We start from the raw sequence: 19,028 nt of genomic DNA, 5'->3' as shown, positions 1-19,028 counted from the left end.
CTGCTTGTCAAACGTTCACCGAAAAGTGATGCAGCCTTCCTAGGTCGCAGCCGTTTTTTTACCGAGCGAATGCCATAAAAGAGCAACAAAATAGAAAGACCACAGTTCCTAACTGAAATGCTCATAGCGTGATGTTAGGCCAGCCAATCAATATAATCTCAGTAAAACAACGTCTTCTGACTCGAGCGTATACAGCTTTTCATTGGACAGACGGCACAGTTAACTTGAGAATCATGTGCAACCCCGTATCCGTATCGCCAGGAGATAAGAATGTGTGATGCCCATACTACATGAACCCCAACAGGCCCGCTTAGGGTGATCTTGGAAGGCCAGAATGTGACGGCCCAGCGGAACTTTCTGGACGAGTTCATTTACATGTGTACTGACGATCAAGGTGAAAAAAAAGCGAACCAGACACCACAGACGCTAGCGCCGTCCCGTCCATTTCCCTGTTTGTGTTTCTTTGAGCGACTTATGTTTCGATAACGTGCACGTGGGTGAGACGGCAGGCTACTTCAGCAGTGGCCCCAAGAATATTGTAAGTTATTGTCCAAAAATATGCTGAGGTTAAACTTAGGGCGAACTCGCATAAGACACTCCCCGAAGAAAAGACACGACACATACAAGCACTGTGTGTGGCGTGTACGGCTCGTCGGCTGAGTGCACGGAAGGCTGAAATTAAATCAGAAGTATAGGGTACTAAAGTACGAAGGAGGAGGGGAAGAACGTCAAGGCGCTGACGCAGTCCTTGGGATTTTATCACACATTGAAAACTTATAAATTGTTGCGTTCCTTGAGTTTGGCTAGGGGGTAGTAAAGACAAGAATCTGGAAGATGCGACCCTCAAGAAGAAGCTGTTTTCCGACGGTCGGGCATTTAAGTGGTGATCACGGTGTCATTACTCGCGCAGGTATATTGCAGTGAATTACATGTTTAAGCAGAAGGGTGGACACGTATAAAGTGGTGACAAAGAGTGGGGCCCCTGTTTCCCACTAAAAACCTAAATGGACGGAGCAAACGAAGCTATTCGTATAACAATACAGCAGAATAAAAGAGGTGCAATGCAGGCCTCCGCGGAAAGTAAGTGCCAGAATATAAACGCCCCGATGTTACGTGATATTGATACTTTTGAAAAAAGACAAGAGACCTTAAGACCAACGTCGCGGGATGAATATTCAGCTGGTGTTTCGTCATGGACAGAAAATGAAACAGTGCCCGTGCGCACGCAGTTTCAGGGCACGTTAAATATTTCCCGGTAGTCGAAACTTCTCAGAGCACCGCTCAGTGGCGAAATTATTTCGCGGATTTAAACACCGCAAACCAAGCAAAACCACCACTCTAGAGTTTGCAACAATGTATACATTACACTGGTATTATGGTACTTAAACAAGAGGGACCACTCATTTATCAAATACCGTAACTACAAAACACGTTGCGCTGAGCGAAGCCCGCTTTCCGGCAACGCTTTGTGGTTTCTCAGGTGCATTAAGTTTGCTTCACGGCAAAACAGGCGCGGCGCGCTCCCGCGCTTTTAATCGAAACGAAGCCCCGCCTCCAAGCTCTTGTGCGCCTGTGCCGATAAGCTTCGATGCGCGGCCGCACCGCTAGCGCTGGCGCCCCGCGGAGCGCAGCCACGCGGCGCGGTGTTCGTACTAAGAGTGGACGACCCTGTACATGAGACCTGTGTGGCACACAAGGAACACTGAGACCACATAGACACTTTTGGCGCAAACCGCCACACAATCAGAAGAGCGAGCGCTATGATGCCAGTGGCACCACGTATTCGGGAGCTGCCTTCAGCGCTCATGCCATCTATCATAAAGCCATAAAAGCTTGCTGTGCCAGTTTAAAATACTACCACGTAGCAGGACACAGTTTGCATTATCGATAGAGGAACTGATGTGCACGTGAACTAACGGGTTGGTTAACTCATAGACCTTTATATATCAGGGCTGGACCATGACCATCAGTTTGAATTTGCCAAAAAGTTTGAATTAATTAGGTGCAAATCCATCATCATCATCAGCCTGACTATGGCCACCACAGGGCAAAGGCCTCTCCCATGATTCGCCAGTTAACCATATCTTGTGCTTTCTGCTGCCACGTTATAGTATCTGCAAACTTTTTAATCTCATCGGCCCAGCTAACTTTCTGTCTCCCTTTCGTGCGTTTGCCTTCTCTGGAAATCCAGTGAGTTACCCATAATGAACCAGTGACTACCCTGCCTACGTGCTACGTTCCCGGCCCATGTTCATTTTTTTCTCTTAATTTCAATTACGATATCTTGAACTCCAGTTTGTTTCCCTGACCCACTCTGCTTTGTTCTTGTCTATTAAGGTTACACCTATCATTTTCCTTTCTATCGCTCGCTGCGTGGTCCTCAATTTAAACTGAACCCTCTTTGTAAGCCTCCAGGTTTCTGCTCTGTAGGTAAGTACTGGCAAGATGCAGCTGTTATATACCTTCCTCTTGAGGGTTAGTGGCAGATGACCATTCATGATTTTAGAATGCTTGCTGAACCTGACCCACCCATCCTCATTTTAGTTATTTCACTCTCATGGTTTGGCTCCGCAGTTACTACCTGTCCTAAGTAGACATACAGTTGAACACGGATATATCGAACTCGAAGGGTATCGCGAAATAGTTCGATATATGAAAAATTCGATGTAAAAAAAATAGGGGTCCCGAGAACTTACCTGCAGTGGATCGTTCCCTACAATAGGCGCATACAAAAATGACTACTCATTCCGCACACACGCTGCAACAGAAATATTTATTTGCGTGAAAAAAATTTGGTAATCTTGGTCTCTTCTTCGATTTTGAATTGTTGAAGATGCTAATCTTGATCTTATCAAGGCTGTCCAGGTGCGACAGCTCGGTTCCCCTAATGTGGCCTATATAACGGCGAATGATGCCGAACGCTGCTGCCACTTCAGTGCCTCGTCCGGACGATGCTCCTCGTCACATGAGCTGTCGGCCTGGACATTGCAGTTCGCTTCCACGACGTCGTCTGCAGACACTTCGTGTGAAACTGCTGCCGGGAAGCGAGACAACAACTCGCAAAATGCATAGTCTTTGTGCTCATCGTTGTCGTTTTCACCCGTTTCTGGAAGTTTCGCCATCTTGAAGCCTGCCTTGCAGAAGCAGTTGACCACTGTGTCTGTCTTCGCGTCACGCCAGGCATTGGAGATCTCGGCGAGAGAAAACTTCCCAGGGATTTCCGGCCACTCCTTTGTCATCCACTGCTGGATGTCCTGGCTGCTGACAGCTTTGATTTCACGAGAATTGGTTTTGCCAATGAAGTTGTAGCGCCGCTTAAATCAGTGAAGCCACCTGCTGTTGTCGGCGTAGTTGTTTTACTGAGTTCAGCGGCATACCATTTGGCCTTGGCAATTGGAATCGAGCCATCCACCAGAATCTTCTTCGCGCGCACTTCTAAAAACCAGGCATAGAGTGCCTTTCCTACATTCCCGTGAGCAGGAGCGTGCACATGACAGGCTCCCGAAGTTCGCTGCTCCACCGCTTTTGCCTTGATATCTGCCTCGTTTTTCAACAAGGTACCCGGAGTGCTCTGTAGTATCCCAAAGTAGTCCGTGATGGTCGAAAATTTCCCACCCGCCTCAACACGCTGAATAGGCTTCAACTTCGTCGCAAAGTCAAGGGTCTTGTGCTTCTTGACGCTGGTCATAGCTACACGAGTAGTCGACAATTTAAGGAGCCGCAGCGGCTTTGCACACCACGCATGCAAAAAAAAGTGCTGCAAAAGCCGGGTTACGTAGGCGCCACGACATTGGAAGCAACAAAGTGCTCGTGAGGCGATTGCTACGTGTGAGGGCAACAGCAAAACGCTGAAGCTGAAGCACACCTTTAGCTCGCGCGGCGTTTTAATATCCGAGGTGGTTAAAAATACTATTCGATATAAACGTGCAAATTTCTATGCTTTTACAAAGAAATTTCAAGGGGATAACTTGCGAGTTCGATATAGCCAAAAATTCGATATATGTGGGTTCAATATAACCGTGTTCGACTGTATTCCTTTACAACTTACAGCGTCGCTCCACCTTCCACGAAGTGCTGTTTTCTGCAGAGAATGTTACACATCACTTTAGTTTTGTGCATATTAATTTTAAGGCTTACTTTTCTGCTTTACATGTCCAGTTCTGCAATCATGAGCTGTACTTCGTCCCCCGAGTTACTCATCAAGGCAATGCCATCAGTGAATCGCAGGTTACTAAGATACTTTCCATCAACTCTTATCCCCAACTCTTCCCAATCTAGGGCCCTAGAAACCTTTTGTAAACACGCGGTGAATACCATTGGAGAGATAGTGTCTTCCTGCCTTTTACTCATCTTTATTGGGTTTCTGTCGCTTTCTTTATGGAGAACTGTGGTGGCTGTGGATTTACTGTAGATTTATTCCAGTATGTTTATGTAAAGTTCGTTGATGCCTTGATTCTGTATACAGCCCGCATTTCTGCTGATGTCTCCACGGAGTCAAATGTCTTCTCGTAATCTATGAAAGCTATGTATAGGTGTTGTTTGTATCTCACGCATTGCTCTATTACCTGATTGATAGTATGAGTATGGCCGATTGTGGAGTAGCCTGTATGAAATACTGCTTGGTCTTGTGATTGATTGAACTCCGATGTTGCCTTATTTCTATTAGCTATATTTTTGTAAATAGTTTATGGAGAACAGACAGTAAGCTGATCATTCTGTAATTTTTCAAGTCCTTGACGTCTCCTTTCTTATGGATTAAAACAATGTTGGTGTTCTTACGAGATTCTGGTATCCTTCTCGTCAAGAGACACTTCGTACATAAGGTGGCCAATTTTCTAACACAATTTCTCCGCCATCTTTCAGCAGGTCCGTTGTTACCTTAGCGTCACCAGCGACCTTGCCTCTGCATTTTTTCTAGGGTTTTCCTTACTTCCCCTGTTGTTACTGGTAGGTTGTTGAATTTCTCTGGGATGTTATTGCTTCTTAAGATATTATCCTGGTTGTTTTGGCTTCTATACAGCTCGCTGTAGAACTCCTCTGCCACCTAAACTATCCTATCCATATAGCAGCCGAGTACCTTAGCCACTAAACCACCACTGTGGGGCCGAGAGGAGGAAAGAAAGAGACAATCGAAGAGAATCAAAGAAGACTGCAGAACTCCGCACTTTCTTCAGGTTCTGCACCTTTAGGACAGAGATGCTCCGCGGACGCCTGGCGTTTTTTTGTTTTAATTATGTTGCTTCGCTCAGCATTTATTCACAGGGGTCAGGGCCTCCAGTCAGGTGCATGCTTGTGTCTTTAGCCTTGACCCCTTTGGTTTCCTGTAAGAAACTATCAAAAGTGTGTGTGTGTGTGTGTGTGTGTGTGTGTGTGTGTGTGTGTGCGTGCATGCGTGCACGTGTGCAAGAAAGAGAATAATCACATAGTATATTTGTTGTTTTTCTCATTAGAATGCCAGTAGTTCAGTTAAGTGAGACTGAAGTGTATGTGGCTCAATGATTTACTTGCGGCCACTGGTTTATTCATTATTTCTATTGGAAACTAAGACAAGCTCAGTAGCTTGATGATTTAACAGGAATTTTTATGTTAAACTGCTGTAATTTTATGTGAAAATAAATTTTTTTGGTTGCGCCCCCCTCAAAACACGCCCCTCCCTCTTTTTTTTTCATTGCTTTTTTTCGTTCTTGCATCCTTGTCTTTTACGTTCCTTTTGTCTTTGACATTTATCTGTTTTACGAATATTGTCAAGATGAACCAGCTCACATAAAACAAGGTATTATTTGTTGAAATACAAAAGACTCGTATCATTAATGAAGGATTATAGACAGAGTTGAATAGGATGCCCTATTCAATTCTGTCTTGAATCCTTCCTTTATGGTACGCATATTTTTTTGTATTTCAGTAAGTGCTATGTAGCAACCAGCCCCGGAAGAACTTTTATCTAGGTGTAGTTGTGACAAGAACTGTTTAGTGAAACGTGCAAAATAATCCATCAACAGATCCTACCTCTGGCCAGTGCGTGCGGCTGTTTAACTGCTCATCACCTGCGAACCCGTGTTTGCACGGCGGCACATGCTACGACTCCATCCAGGCTGCACCTCATCTTACTGGAGGACAGTCATCCTACCAGTGCTTCTGTGCTGATGGCTTCCGGGGAAATAACTGCGAGCTCGCCCTCACCAGTGACCCTTGCGATATCAACCCCTGTCAGAATGGAGCCACGTAAGACCAAAATGACAGAATTTACTGTGTTTGTTTCTTCACTTACAGGCTGTAGGGCTTAAGTGTTTGGTGGGTTTCAGCTACAAAAAATTAAAAGGTTGGTGTTGTAACACTTCAATTGCTCCTAATATGGGAGTCGGCTCGTTTTACAGACACACAGGAGATAATAAAGCATTTAAAAACAAACTTCAGTAACAAAAAAAAGATTGCAAAGAAAGCTTGTTAACGTGCCGTAACATACCTCATTAAAACGACCGTATTGTCTACAAGAATACTTTGTTTTTTTCTGGTGATTATCGACATACTAGTTGGTTATCAGTAATATAAAAAACTTTGACCACGTCTCTGCCAAAGAAATGCAGGGGTGGGAGGTTGCATTGCAACAGCAAGACGTCTCTGGCAGATTTTGATGGCTGGTTTGTATATTGCTATGATGATAATCATCGGAGCAACAATACAGTATCTTTTTCTCATATGACGCATGTCCTCGTACAACTGGAATCTCCATTTAGCACTTCAGGAGGAACAAAACCTTTTTGTGTAACCCAGAGAAATAACTGTGCACTACGCTAAAATATTTGTAGTTTCAGAAATTTACGGCTCTTTCACATTGTAACTTCAGCCAGCGACTTTGTTTCTGACCTTTATGTGGGACAATTATTGATATTCCACACAAAGTAATATTCATTTAGTGACAGTAAAATTTACTTCATAATACATCTTGGTAGGAAGCACAGCAACTATTATACGGAACACACAACACAAGCGCTTGTGTAAGTGCTTGTGTTTTGTGTCCTGTGTAATAGTTGCTGCGCTTCCTACCAAGATGGATTCATACCAACTGGCCCGATACAATTGTTTATTGAGTTACTTCATAATTTTTTGTATTACTACAACCAGAGGCATGCATCATTTTTGTTGCTGTCAAGCTGGTTGGGAGTTATATATAAGTATGCTTGTGAAAGCATTGGAATGCTTCTAATATTCAAATGAAAATTACTGTATTTAAATTGGCTTCAATTCAAATTTAAGTTGTTGAAAATTTCAAAGTATTTGAAACGAACAATAGGCATTATTATTCCGCATACAACTTTCTTTTGTAAGGGTGGCTTCACTGCAGTGGAGAGGTGCTAAGCCGTGAAAACAGTTATTAAAGTGTATGTTAGTATGCGTGTAATGTTTTTGTAAAGATGGTTTCATCATTGTGAAGGGGTGTTGAGCCATGAAAACACCTATTCAGGGTAAATACGCACTGTTGCAGAGCCCCACTTTAAAGATAAATGAACATATTACCCTCACACCAATTCACTATTTCTTAGTTTAAAAGCTTGTACCAGATTATATGCTCTAAGTGTAGTAAAGTATAAAATGTAACATATTTTATAGGTCATCACTTGCACTTTGCCAAAAGTCAAATTCAACTGCTATTCAAAGTTCCTTTCATTTTCCTTGAACCAAAAAGAATGGCATTTGTACAGGCCTTGTTTAAATTAAAAAAAAATTACTCAGCTCACTTAGGTTAGTTGGGTCATGATAAATAGGCCCACTTTTCTTTATAATATGGGATACATGCTATTCGGATTTGATTCCAAATGACCCGACCAAAATTACTATTCGCTTCAGACCTAAAATTCACTATTGGCACAAGCCTTTATATAAGCTTTGTTATGATCTAATAAAGCAAGCAGTAATGTGTTTGGTTGTTCTTTAGGCAGTTTTCTTTCATTTGGGCCACCACATATTCAATAGGTCTGTCAATTCTATCAAGGTCAAGTTAACAGAAGCCTACTAAATTGACCTTTTATGGTTGAGTGGTTTCTGCAAGAACCTAGTTATTGCAGGAAAAACCTAGCGTCAAGAAAGACTAGCTACCGACTGTCCTCAGAATTAAAACTGGAATTGACAGTGATAAAATTTTTACTTAGAAAAATTTAACGTCAAGAAAGATTATGGGTCCTGATTGCAGAGGTATGCTGCACTGCTCGTTAATTATGTTTATGGTCATGAGCATCTCAGCAGAGTTGGCAACTTGTTTTCTCACTCTTTGCGAATGCAGCTGTCGCTCGGACCAGTGGGGGGCTGTGTGCCTCTGTCTGCCTGGGTACTCGGGGGATCTCTGCGAGCTGAAAGATGACCTGTGTGTGAGCAGCCCATGCCTCAATGGAGGAACTTGCCTTGGCCTGGTGAGTTTAGTAGGGCAGACTTGTCCCATTTGACTTGATCTCTTTAGGGTAGCATGCGAGGGTTTATTGGTCAGTTGCCAGCTTAGGAAAAGGATGACACCCCACGGGACACTAGTGGACGAAAAAAATGTTCAATTTTTGCTGTCATAACCAAGAATAGTTTCAATACTACCAGGATTACATAAAATTTCAAAGATTGTGGGTTAAGTCACATTAAACAGCTACAGTAATACCTTGTTAACTCAAAGTTGTAAAAACCAATGAAAATCCGAGATAAGTGGATTTTCGAGATAAATAAAGTTGCACAAATCGCCGAAAGAATGAGCGATTTTTAGCAAAATCACTTCTACTTACCGCCTCTTTAACAGCAATTTTGAATGTTTCTTCTTGTGAAAAATTAAAGGAGAGAAAAATATCACACAAGACACATTAACCAGCAGGATTTTGCAGCACTGCTATTTATTCAGCGAAGAAAAACTCCCTAATGCTTGTTCTTTGCGGTCGTGCTCGGGCCTAGGAAGGCGTCCTCCAGCTGCTTCACGCATCACATCAGATGATCTTCCCCACCCCTGCACTTCACCTTATTTCGAAGCAAACGCAGCAAATTTCTTGTTTCTTCAAATGACGGCACCTCTCGAGGTGGTTCATCATCAATGTCGTCTCCGCGGCCATCTACGTTAGGGGCCGTTTGAACGATTTCAGCGTCCGGCATTTCTCCGGTCACCGGCACATCCTGCTCACAAAGCGCACACTCCAGAAAAGTCGCGTCACTTTCGGTGGCACAGTTATCGGTAAGCTTGATGAGCTCCTAACAAAGTTCCTCGTTCCTCACAGTTTGTGAAGTCGTCTGTCTCCGCTTCTAGCAAACTGTTGGCACGTGAAAACCCAGCGTGCGCAAAGCAGGTGACGATAGCCGCTGCGCGAACTTGCTGCCAAGCGCTGCTGAAATAATGCACTGCCCCCAGCAGCTCAATTTCGTAACCTTTGCCGTTTTCACAACACATCAAAATTCTGTGGAGCAGGCTCTTTCGGTAGATTTTTCGGGCAACTTCAATGACACCTTGGTCCATCGGTTGCAGCAGTGACGTCATGTTCGTCAGCAGAAACTCGACTGTCACTGCCTCCAAGTTGTCTATTTTGCCGTGGCCTGGGCAATTGTCAACAATGAACAGGACTTTCCTGTTTTTCTTGGCCATCTTGGTATCGATATCGTGAACATACTCTTCGAAAAGAGTTGCAGTCATCCACATTCACGCTGCTCTATTGGCGCGATAGATAATTTGAAGCATGTAGGTTTCAAAGCTTTGCCAATTATCAGCAGCGGAAGCTTTTTTTTTGCCTGTGGCATTTGCCCCAAAAAAGACTGTCACCCTGTCTTTCCGTTGCTTCCCTCCGGAAGACGCACCACTCTTCGGAGTGAAGGAGCGGCTCGGCAACATTTTATGGAAGAGCTCTGCTTCATCCAGGTTGAAGATGTCTTTGTCGGCATAACTCTTTTGCAACTCGATATGCCGGCTGATGCGCCAATTGTCTCCACTGGCTGCATCGACAGTGTTGCTCGCCATGCACCGATTTCGACACCACACTATTCCTTTTTTTTTTTGAAGTGGTCAAACCAGCCACTGCTGCTGTTGAAATCCGTGTGCCCTATTTGCAAGGCCTGAGTGTCTGCCTTCTCCATCATCAATGTTGTGGTGACGGGGAGGTTGGCTCCTCTGGCATTTCGCAGCCACACCATCAACGCTGCTTCAACATTTGGGAACTTTGAGCCTCAAACCCGCCTTCGCTGGCTGGAGAAGTTCTGCTGATGCCCATCAAGCACCTTTTGCTTGTTCTTCAGCTCCGTCGAAAGCGTAGACAAAGGGATGCCAAACTCCTGCGCATTGATTGATTTCATTCCGCCTCCTTTCTCCACTTCCGTAATTAGGGCAACCTTCCTTTCTAGTGTGAGCGACTTGCTCTGCTTTTGTGATGCCATGCTTGCCGCACTCACGCTAAGTCGCCGCTCCTCAAAGTCAACATTAAATCCGCACCGCGTGCATTATGCAGATTAGACTGAACAGAAAACAACGAACTCTGCCAAACGAACAAGAAAAACGATGCCGCTATGCAACTACGCCAAGCGTGCGAGGCCTGCTGCGTGGGAGTCACATGACGTGTCACAGGGTTGCTCGACAAAGTTGATATGCCGCTAGGCTCAGACTTCACAATCGCGGAAAGTATAGACGTAGTGGCAAACGTGGCTAAGTAAGAAATAAAAAGTAAAAATTTGCTGGATTTCAGGCGTAGTAGCCTCATGTAAATCTAGTGTAATGGCCCGTTGACAAAATTTCTGTTCCACTCCCACTCAAGATTTCGAGATCTGCGCAATCCAATCCAGAAATGCTTCGAGATAAAGAGAAAAAAAAATACATGGAACGTAACGAAGAAGGTTCGGTGCTGTGAAAAATTTCGACTTGGTCGATTTTTCGAGATATGAGAGTTCAAGCTAATGAGGTATTACTGTAGTTTTACTTTCTTTCACTTTAAGTCATTTACATTTGTGACATAATTGCTAGACTGCAATAAAGGAACTAGAAATGTGTGATGCCCTCATGCTTCCCTTGGCTTCATTTGGTTGGTTCTTTGGAGTTGATGCATTTTATTGGAGCAGTTACACAGTTGAGTCACCTCAACTGAATAAAGGCAGAGCCCAAATTGCTATTTAGTATATGTTATTGCCCTTATGAGCTATTTGTTTCTTATTAGATTCACAACTTATAATATGCATCTAAGAAGGCAGTCATGGATAGTTTATGCAGATATTTTACCTATTTTATCAAAATCAAGCACTTAAGTCAGTTGTAGTAAGCAGTTATAGGTATGTGTGTTTTTATCAGTTCATTTTATTTCAGTGTGTTAGCCAGTGTCATGGATGATCAAACCAACATTAAATTACGGCATTATATCACAAAGTAATGACACAATGAACGTCAAAACACTGTTTAGCAACCACGCTGAACAGTTGCGAGCAGCGCGAATGATGTAAATCAAAATTGAAAAGTCGCGCCTTTTGCAGCAGAGAAGCATCTGTCGAATGTAGAACAAACCTCTTTGCTTATAGCGTGACACAAGCACAGTGTCATAAAAAAAAAAAAGTGCAATTGCACCCGTTGTGCTCACCCTGCTACGGTGCAACATGCACCTGCAGGATGCATGTGCCGTCATTCGACGCTGCATTTTTGTTTGCACGTTTGTTGTAGAGAACTTCGTTGGGGGACACCTGTTACGCAGGGCACCATCAGCTGGTACACTAGCTACACAAGCAGTTTTAAACTTATGGTACGTCGAGCATGTGCTAAAGCATGGAAACTGAGCTGGGCGATGACACTTCAGCGTCGATTCGTGCGTGTTCATTAGTGGAGAAAACAAGAATGGTTCAATGCGCATTTTGCAGGCCAAAGCAAGGATAGTTTCCCGTCATGGAGAGCAAAGTTCTAGAATAGGTTTAAAGGCTTTATTTTACAGTCTTGCCACTGGCTTGAAGGCCAACAGGGGTTAGACAGTGAGTTTAATATCATCATGTAAAATTTTTGTTGCTATAATTCCCATGACTCTTTCTCCCTCCTCATAAAGCCTCCCCCCAAATAGGTGTCAACTTTTCTGAGAATAAGGTGGGTTCATTATGCGAGTGAATATGCTAATAAGGCAATACTTGTATTACAGCCTCATAATCTGCTTCTAACACAAGCACCTGCTTTCAGGTGAATGACTTCGTTTGCAAGTGTGAAAGTGGCTGGACAGGAAAGCGTTGCGAACGACAGCATGATCCCTGCCGTGGAGCTAATCCGTGTCTGCATGGCACCTGCCACACACTGTTGGGAGGCCGCTTCCACTGCCAGTGTCTGCCGGGATACTCGGGTAAGCCGTGTCAGCACCTGAGTAGTACTAAGCAAAGAGCAAGCTTGCACAAATTTGTGGCTGCCATTAGACTTAAAGTCAACACACTTTCAGCATGGTTCATGGTTAGAAAATACTCCCTATCAGTAGTCAAAGCTCCTGAGAACACATGAGCCAAACTCTATAGTGCAGTATTTGGCCTGAAATTTACAATAAATTATCGAAGTCGAGCTGGAAATCGTTCCTTCTTTTATAGATAAATGATGCCATAAACCCAAATGACCAAGCCATAAAGGTTAAGTCCAGGGTCATTGGCTGATATGAGCATCATGAGCCGCATAGTTATCGTAGTTGCTGCTAAATGCCACTGTATGCCTGCGCGCACCTCTGATCACTGTGACAGTATGCAGTGTATTTGAAAAAAAAAAAAGGAAGGAAAGTGCTCAAGGTCATGATGCGCACTGATGAAGGGATGCATTGTCGTGCCCCTTTGTCACCCTGGGGGGGAAAGGGGTGATTCTTTAGAAAAAGGCTGGGAAGGTACGATGTGGAGTGCACGATAACTGTCTCTCATGTGAGGACACCTCAACCGACACACTGATACACTCATGGCGGAACGGGGAATGAAGGGACAGTTAGAGTGAACAAAAAAAGAAAGTAGGCTAAAAAAGAAGGGGGGGGGGGGAGGTTTCAGAAAGCGACCGATGTGGATTGGCGTGGGCAGTTTGGTGACCTTCGCACGCTGTGTGCTTATCTGCTGCGATGTCTCTACGTCTCTACTCTCGCACTGCTCGCTCGTGAACCCCGCTCTGGCACACAGATGAGACGGGGACCTGTTGCGCACCGATAGAAAGAAAAGCAATAGGCACGCAGCAAGGGGTGAAGGGGGGGGGAGTGATTCGAGGTAGATGAGGGGGGTCAGCAAAGTAATAAAAAAATAGAAGAGATCGAACAGGTGAGGAGGCCTAGCAAGGTGTTGGTTAGCGGGACTGCAGCGGATGAATGTAGGGGGTGCGTTTATTACAGATGAAAAGAAAAGCAATACGACAAGCAGCAAAAGGTGAAGGGGGGAGGGAGTGAGTCGAGGTGGTTGAGGGGGATTGGCAAAGTAATAAAAAAAGGAAGAGATTCAATGGGTGAGGAGGCACCAGGTGACGGTTAGCGGGACTGCAGCGGATGAATGTAGAGGGTGCGTTTATTATGTGGGGAGAAAAAAAATCAAAATTTGGACGACTGAAGTTGGGGGTGCGTTTATTATGTGAGTGCGTTCATTATGTGAGTAAATACGGTATATGGTAGAAGAGAAATTGATGCCATTTTGCAGTGTTCATGCTCTCACCTGTACAGTAAAATGATTTACTTTATGGTTTGAGAGTGTTCTAGGTGTTGACCACTGGATTAAACTTGCTTTCTTTTCCTACTGTCTTCATTGTTGCCATTCTACATCTAGGGGACCTCTGTGAGAGGAGGAACGTTTGCACGGCCAACTGTATCAATGGAACCTTGTTCTGCCATGAACCGAGTTGGCAGTGTAACTGCCAGCATGGCGGAGAGACATGTGGAAGGAATGCAGTTGTGTCGGCTGCTCCCAGTCCCTGCAGTTCACGGCCGTGTGCAAACAATGCCACCTGCCGCCTCAGTGAACTGGAGCCCCTAGGCTACGTCTGCGCCTGCCCTCTGGGGCTGGTGGGCAATCACTGTGAACACAATGTGGACGAGTGTGTGGGTCATAAGTGTCCCAATGGAATGCAGTGCATAGACAAGTTGCGGGGATATGAGTGCAGGTGAGTGCAGTGTGATGAGCGAAGTATATTTCAACGATGACTAGTATTCTAGTCATCAGTAAAATATGGGATCTTAGTGTTTCATATCCCTTGTGTCACTTTTGAATGTTGTAGAGAAGGGTTTTGTCTCTAGTGAAAGCAGCTCGAAATCTGGTGAGCATAAAGCGAGTGAGACCGCGGCATACCGTATTTACTCGATTCTACCGCGCCCTCGATTGTAACGCGCACCCGATTTCCACCGCGAAAAAAAAAAAAAAAACGTAAGACATCAATTGCAACGCGCACCCATTTCTCTCGCTGGCCCGCACGATCACACCACTCGAAAAAACTACTCCTTTCGGGAGCGTCTTCCATTTAAATATGAGGTACGGGCGAAGCTTGTGCCCATCTGACGTGTAACAGACCATTGCCGTCACTGTAGTTTTACCGTGGACCGATGTCAGCACGCGAACTTGCTTCGCCCCCTTCTTCTCGGCGGTTGTGGTTCCAGGCATGTCGAAGTAAAGAGGCGTCTGATCGGCATTCCCGATTTGCCCAAGCAGGTAGCTGTTGTTGCGCCGAAAGTTTAGGACGAACCTCTGAAAACTGTGAAGCTTTTCATCGTACTCCTCCGCAAAACTTTTCGCATATGCATGTTCCCCTTCGGAGGAAAAAGCCTTTCCTCTTCATAAAGTTAGTTAGCTAGCACCTGCTCGCTTTAAACTGGCTCCGCATTAGACCTTTTTCTAAGACTAATTGCATAGCCCGCACTTGGAGCAGTTCTGTCGTCACGGGCCGCTGTGCGACTCGCTGCTCAAGCACATACTCGCCGAGCAGCTCTTTAATTTGCGGAAACCGACCCTGGTGTGGTCCACAGAAGCCTTTGCGTGAAGTTTTGCTGTCGACTATCTTCTGCTTTTGTTTCCGCCGGTCCCGCACGCACGTTTCGGGAACTCCGAACGACCGCGATGTGACCCGATTTCCGTCCGTTTCTGCACACGCGATGACTTTTCTTTTAAAAGCGGCATCGTGGTGCACTCGAGTTTTGGGAGTCGGCCCATCCACGCCGTCGATTCAAATGCACTACTAGATGACGAACTCCTCAGCACACGTACGAAGTGCCGCACATGGGAAACACATAGGCAGAAATGGCCGACGCGCTATGCCGACGCACGTAGGGGGCGGCCATTTTGGATTTGCCGATGGCAATAGATTGACCGTAATTTTTTTGTTCGTACTCGACTCTAACGCGCATGCGATTTATGAACTCGCTTAACAGGAAAAAATGTGCGCGTTAGATTCGAGTAATTACGGTACTCGCTTCTTGCTTATAGAAACACGTAAGTCATGAAAAGATTTTTTTTTATTATTTATCTAAGTTGAATGAAACTTCGAACACTTATTCAGTTTCTTCTGCAGATTCTAAATCTCTCAAGTGGATTTTCAATAGCTGCATAAGAACAAAAGATATAACTTTTTATAATACCCAATTAACATATTTCTTACGGGGCTTTTCGTCAATTTCGCCATGTCAAACAGAAAAATAAAGTGTATATTCAGATTGCCAAAGAGCTCGTCTAGCTGGTGATGCTAATTTTATTGTTTTCAACAAACTTCAAATGTGAAATAAATAGATACAAACATGAGTGAAAAATTTTTGCCACATATTGTTTATAATCATCATGAAATACAATTCGGTGAACAACATATAGAAGAAATGAATAGCATCACCGCCTAGATCTATTCAATACGAACACATTGGTATCAAAATTGTTATTGTGAGTCAATAAAAACATGTCAAAATGCCCCATAATACTATGTGTTGCGTCCAAAAACATGAAATTTATAAAAATGCCTTTGAAGTTTTACTTTCCCATAAATTGATGTGGTATTGCAACATAACTGTATAAATGGCATTATTAAGTAGCTTTGCCCTTCAGGAACAAGATGTCATATATGTTACAACAATATCACAGGAACCATGAAAAATTTTCTGTATTAGCATGCATAGTCCTTGAAAATAGTGCAGGAAAGCTGCTACCAAACATTTTACTGTTGTATTTGAGCTTGTATGTGTACATTGTGCATAAAAATGACATGCTTATGTGGTCTTTGCTGTCGCTATTTGCACCAAGGTCTCGGTCACAAAAATCACACAGCTGACCAGGGCTGTAGGCAGTGTCCACTGTTGGCTTGTGCCTATTCATGAGCTTGGTTTTCGCAGCATTCCAGCTGCATGGTCCTTGTTGCATATATAAATGATGTTATTGATGAATCTCCAGTCTCTCTCAGTGAAAGAAATCGCTTATCGCGCATGCCGCGCTTTGAGCATGTCATCAGGAGTTTCACCCTAAAGTCGTCTTTTATTTTCTCCTTAACACTGTCGCCACTGTCAACGCTAATCATAAGTTCCACTGTTACTAGAGTTCCCCTGTTCCGTGTCGACGCCGAGTAGGTCAAATTTTCGTTCAGTTTCCGACTTGACGCCTAGTGCTTTTTCATGTCGGCTGCTCTTGCTGCACGCTGGCTATTTTTCTTCGGCCAATAAGAAACGTTATCAACGCGTTCCCTCATAACACTCCAGGCTTGGGCCAACAAAATATACACACTACAGTAGACTCCTTTTAATTAAAACCTGAAGGGACCAGGAAAATGTGTTTCCTTTAAGAGGAGTTTCATTTATTGAGAGATAAACAGGGGTATAATATTCAAGTACGAAACCAAACATATTATGGGCAGTTGTTCCATTTAAGCAGCAATTTCATTTAAGAGAGTTTCGTTTAATAGGAGTCTACTGTATAGTAAAATCTAGGTATAACGAACTTCAGGGGACCACGACAATTTCTTTGTTATTTTGAAAGGTTGTTATAAAGAAAGCCCAAAATTTAGCCATGAATAATTATTTTTCACTGACCAAAATAACTTATCTTTACAACGGTGGTTTCTTTAATTTGTTTTTCACGATAAAAAAAAAAAAATGCGTGAGTGAACACCAAAAATGCATGTTTCCTTAAAGAAGTCTAGGATTTGTTTTTTTTTTTTTTTTTTACGCGTGCAGCATGAATTTTGCAGCTTGAAGGCTTCCATCTCATCCACATTCTCCACTTTCATAGCGAAAACTACTTCCACTTATTTTTCGCAAGCAGAGATGAACTCATTGTAGTAGCACTGCAGCGGGAACACCGACTTGCTTTGTGGACGCAATAAGTAATCGCAGAAAAGATGAACACGACTGACAAGGCCTCCTCAGAGAACACCTATACCCCTTTGGCCTTCTAGATAACATGTATAAGTGACAAATATAAGAAAAACTCGATGTGTAGCAGCTGTCATCGCCTCTTTTGAAGAAAAGAAAGAGCTAAAACAGAAAACTTCTCGCATTTCGTTTTCTGCTTCCCTCGCTGTCTCAGGTTTTCCGTGCCCTTGCTTCTTGCTCTGCAACTCCCTCTCTGCCCTCTGCCTTCATGACCTTGCCCTCCTGTGTTGCCCTAGCTCCTTGCCTCGGTGCTTGTAAACCTGCAACATCGGCGTTTCAATAAAAAGAAAGAAAAGAAAGTCGTCCTTTCGTTTTTTTTTCCTCCACATCACTACGCGTTCGTTCGCTAAGTTGTCTGCTTGGGTACCGCTCTGGTGGTCACGACGGATTTCAGAACATGAGTTTGTAGTACTGAGGCATTGTTAATATAACGCGGAACTAAATTAGCACTTGTTATTCTGAAAAGTTCGGTATTCTAAAGTATGTAGTAGTGAAATAATTTTGCATTGAAACTATTAGCAGCGGGGATTTTTCAAAAGTTTGTTAATCTGTAAAGTTCGTTAAAGTGGTGTTCGTTCTACAAAGGTTTTACTGTACACGGGCCAAGTTGTGTTTTCATACACAAACCGCCAACCGACGATCCCCAATGCGTTCCGCGGCAGCACTAGAGGCATAGCTGAACGAAGCGCACGCGCTCGATGTAGTGTGCTGCGGCGCTGTATTTGATGCGTCAGTGGGCAATTCCATAATTATGGTGAGTTTCGTGCTGGCATTCGAGGCGTCCACGCTGGATGCAGCTGCGTGTTCAATCCGTCCAGCGGCTATTGTGGGACATGCCTCGCCGAATGTTGTCAGGCATTCCATGGTCGTCGTCGTTTCTTGCCGAATACCCGGCGTGTAGTTTGCTTCAGACGAATGTCTTTGGACATTTGGGCAGCTCAGCAGTCACAGTAGTTCAAAGGTGGTAGCAAAGTTGCGAACCTGAAGAACGTCGTGGAGCAGCCGAAAGCCTGAGCCGAGCGAATGTGCAGTTGCAACGAGAGAGCGGGCAAAAAAAAAAAAAGCAAAACAAACGCGGTGGACCGATAGGAGGCCAGCACGCAAAGCGAGCACGCGCTTTGACCAATCACGCACGTGCAAGCGACCTTTGGAAAAGGAGTGATAGCGTCAATCTTGCTGCACCGGTGGCATTTTGAAAATAGGGAAAAGATGCACAAAGAAAGCAGCTTCAAAACAACGCCAAGGTAGCAGCACCCGGTCGCCAAGTTTAGAAGTTACGAGCATGCGAACTTCGAACATATTTAGCCAATTTTCAGCCATTTCGCATCTACCTACATATGTAAGATGCTGTTTTTTTATCTATTTCTCGATCGAATACAGCTTTGAGATTTCACGGAGAGATTTAGAAATGTTTGAACTTCGAGATACTGCTATTTTTCAAAAATCCACTTTGAGCGATTTTTCGACATTTCAAGACACGCGTCTCACCTTATGGGAGGAATGGGGTATAAACAGCCATAATGTAAATCACTTGTGGTTATATGCTCATGGTTCAGAAATTGTGCTTTTTGGCAGCTCAGTATTATTTCGAGGTAAGAACAGTGGTGTGAAATTAATAAAGCATTCATGACAGTGCATAAATAAGCAGTGTCATAATTTTGCTCATTTTGAAACAGTTATGAATACAGTCGAATCTCATTAATTCGAACACGTCTAATTCGAACT

At 44.0% G+C, this 19,028-nt stretch overlaps 1 protein-coding gene across 4 annotated transcripts in view; it reads left to right on the top strand.

Moving 5' to 3' along the window:
* LOC119160975 (cell polarity complex component crumbs) overlaps positions 1 to 19,028 on the top strand; it is a 234,921-nt gene that overhangs the window by 107,370 nt on the left and 108,523 nt on the right. For all 4 annotated transcript variants that reach the window (XM_075880257.1, XM_037413268.2, XM_075880258.1 and 1 more), the window contains 4 exons: positions 6,000 to 6,222; positions 8,279 to 8,405; positions 12,149 to 12,305; positions 13,735 to 14,068. In XM_075880257.1, coding sequence (XP_075736372.1) covers positions 6,000 to 6,222; positions 8,279 to 8,405; positions 12,149 to 12,305; positions 13,735 to 14,068 — 841 coding nt within the window. The remainder of the gene's footprint in view (positions 1 to 5,999; positions 6,223 to 8,278; positions 8,406 to 12,148; positions 12,306 to 13,734; positions 14,069 to 19,028) is intronic.

Source organism: Rhipicephalus microplus, chromosome X, assembly GCF_043290135.1.
Source record: "Rhipicephalus microplus isolate Deutch F79 chromosome X, USDA_Rmic, whole genome shotgun sequence".
In the NCBI taxonomy this organism is placed as follows: Eukaryota; Metazoa; Arthropoda; class Arachnida; order Ixodida; family Ixodidae; genus Rhipicephalus; species Rhipicephalus microplus.
This window is presented reverse-complemented; position numbering and strand designations above follow the sequence as displayed.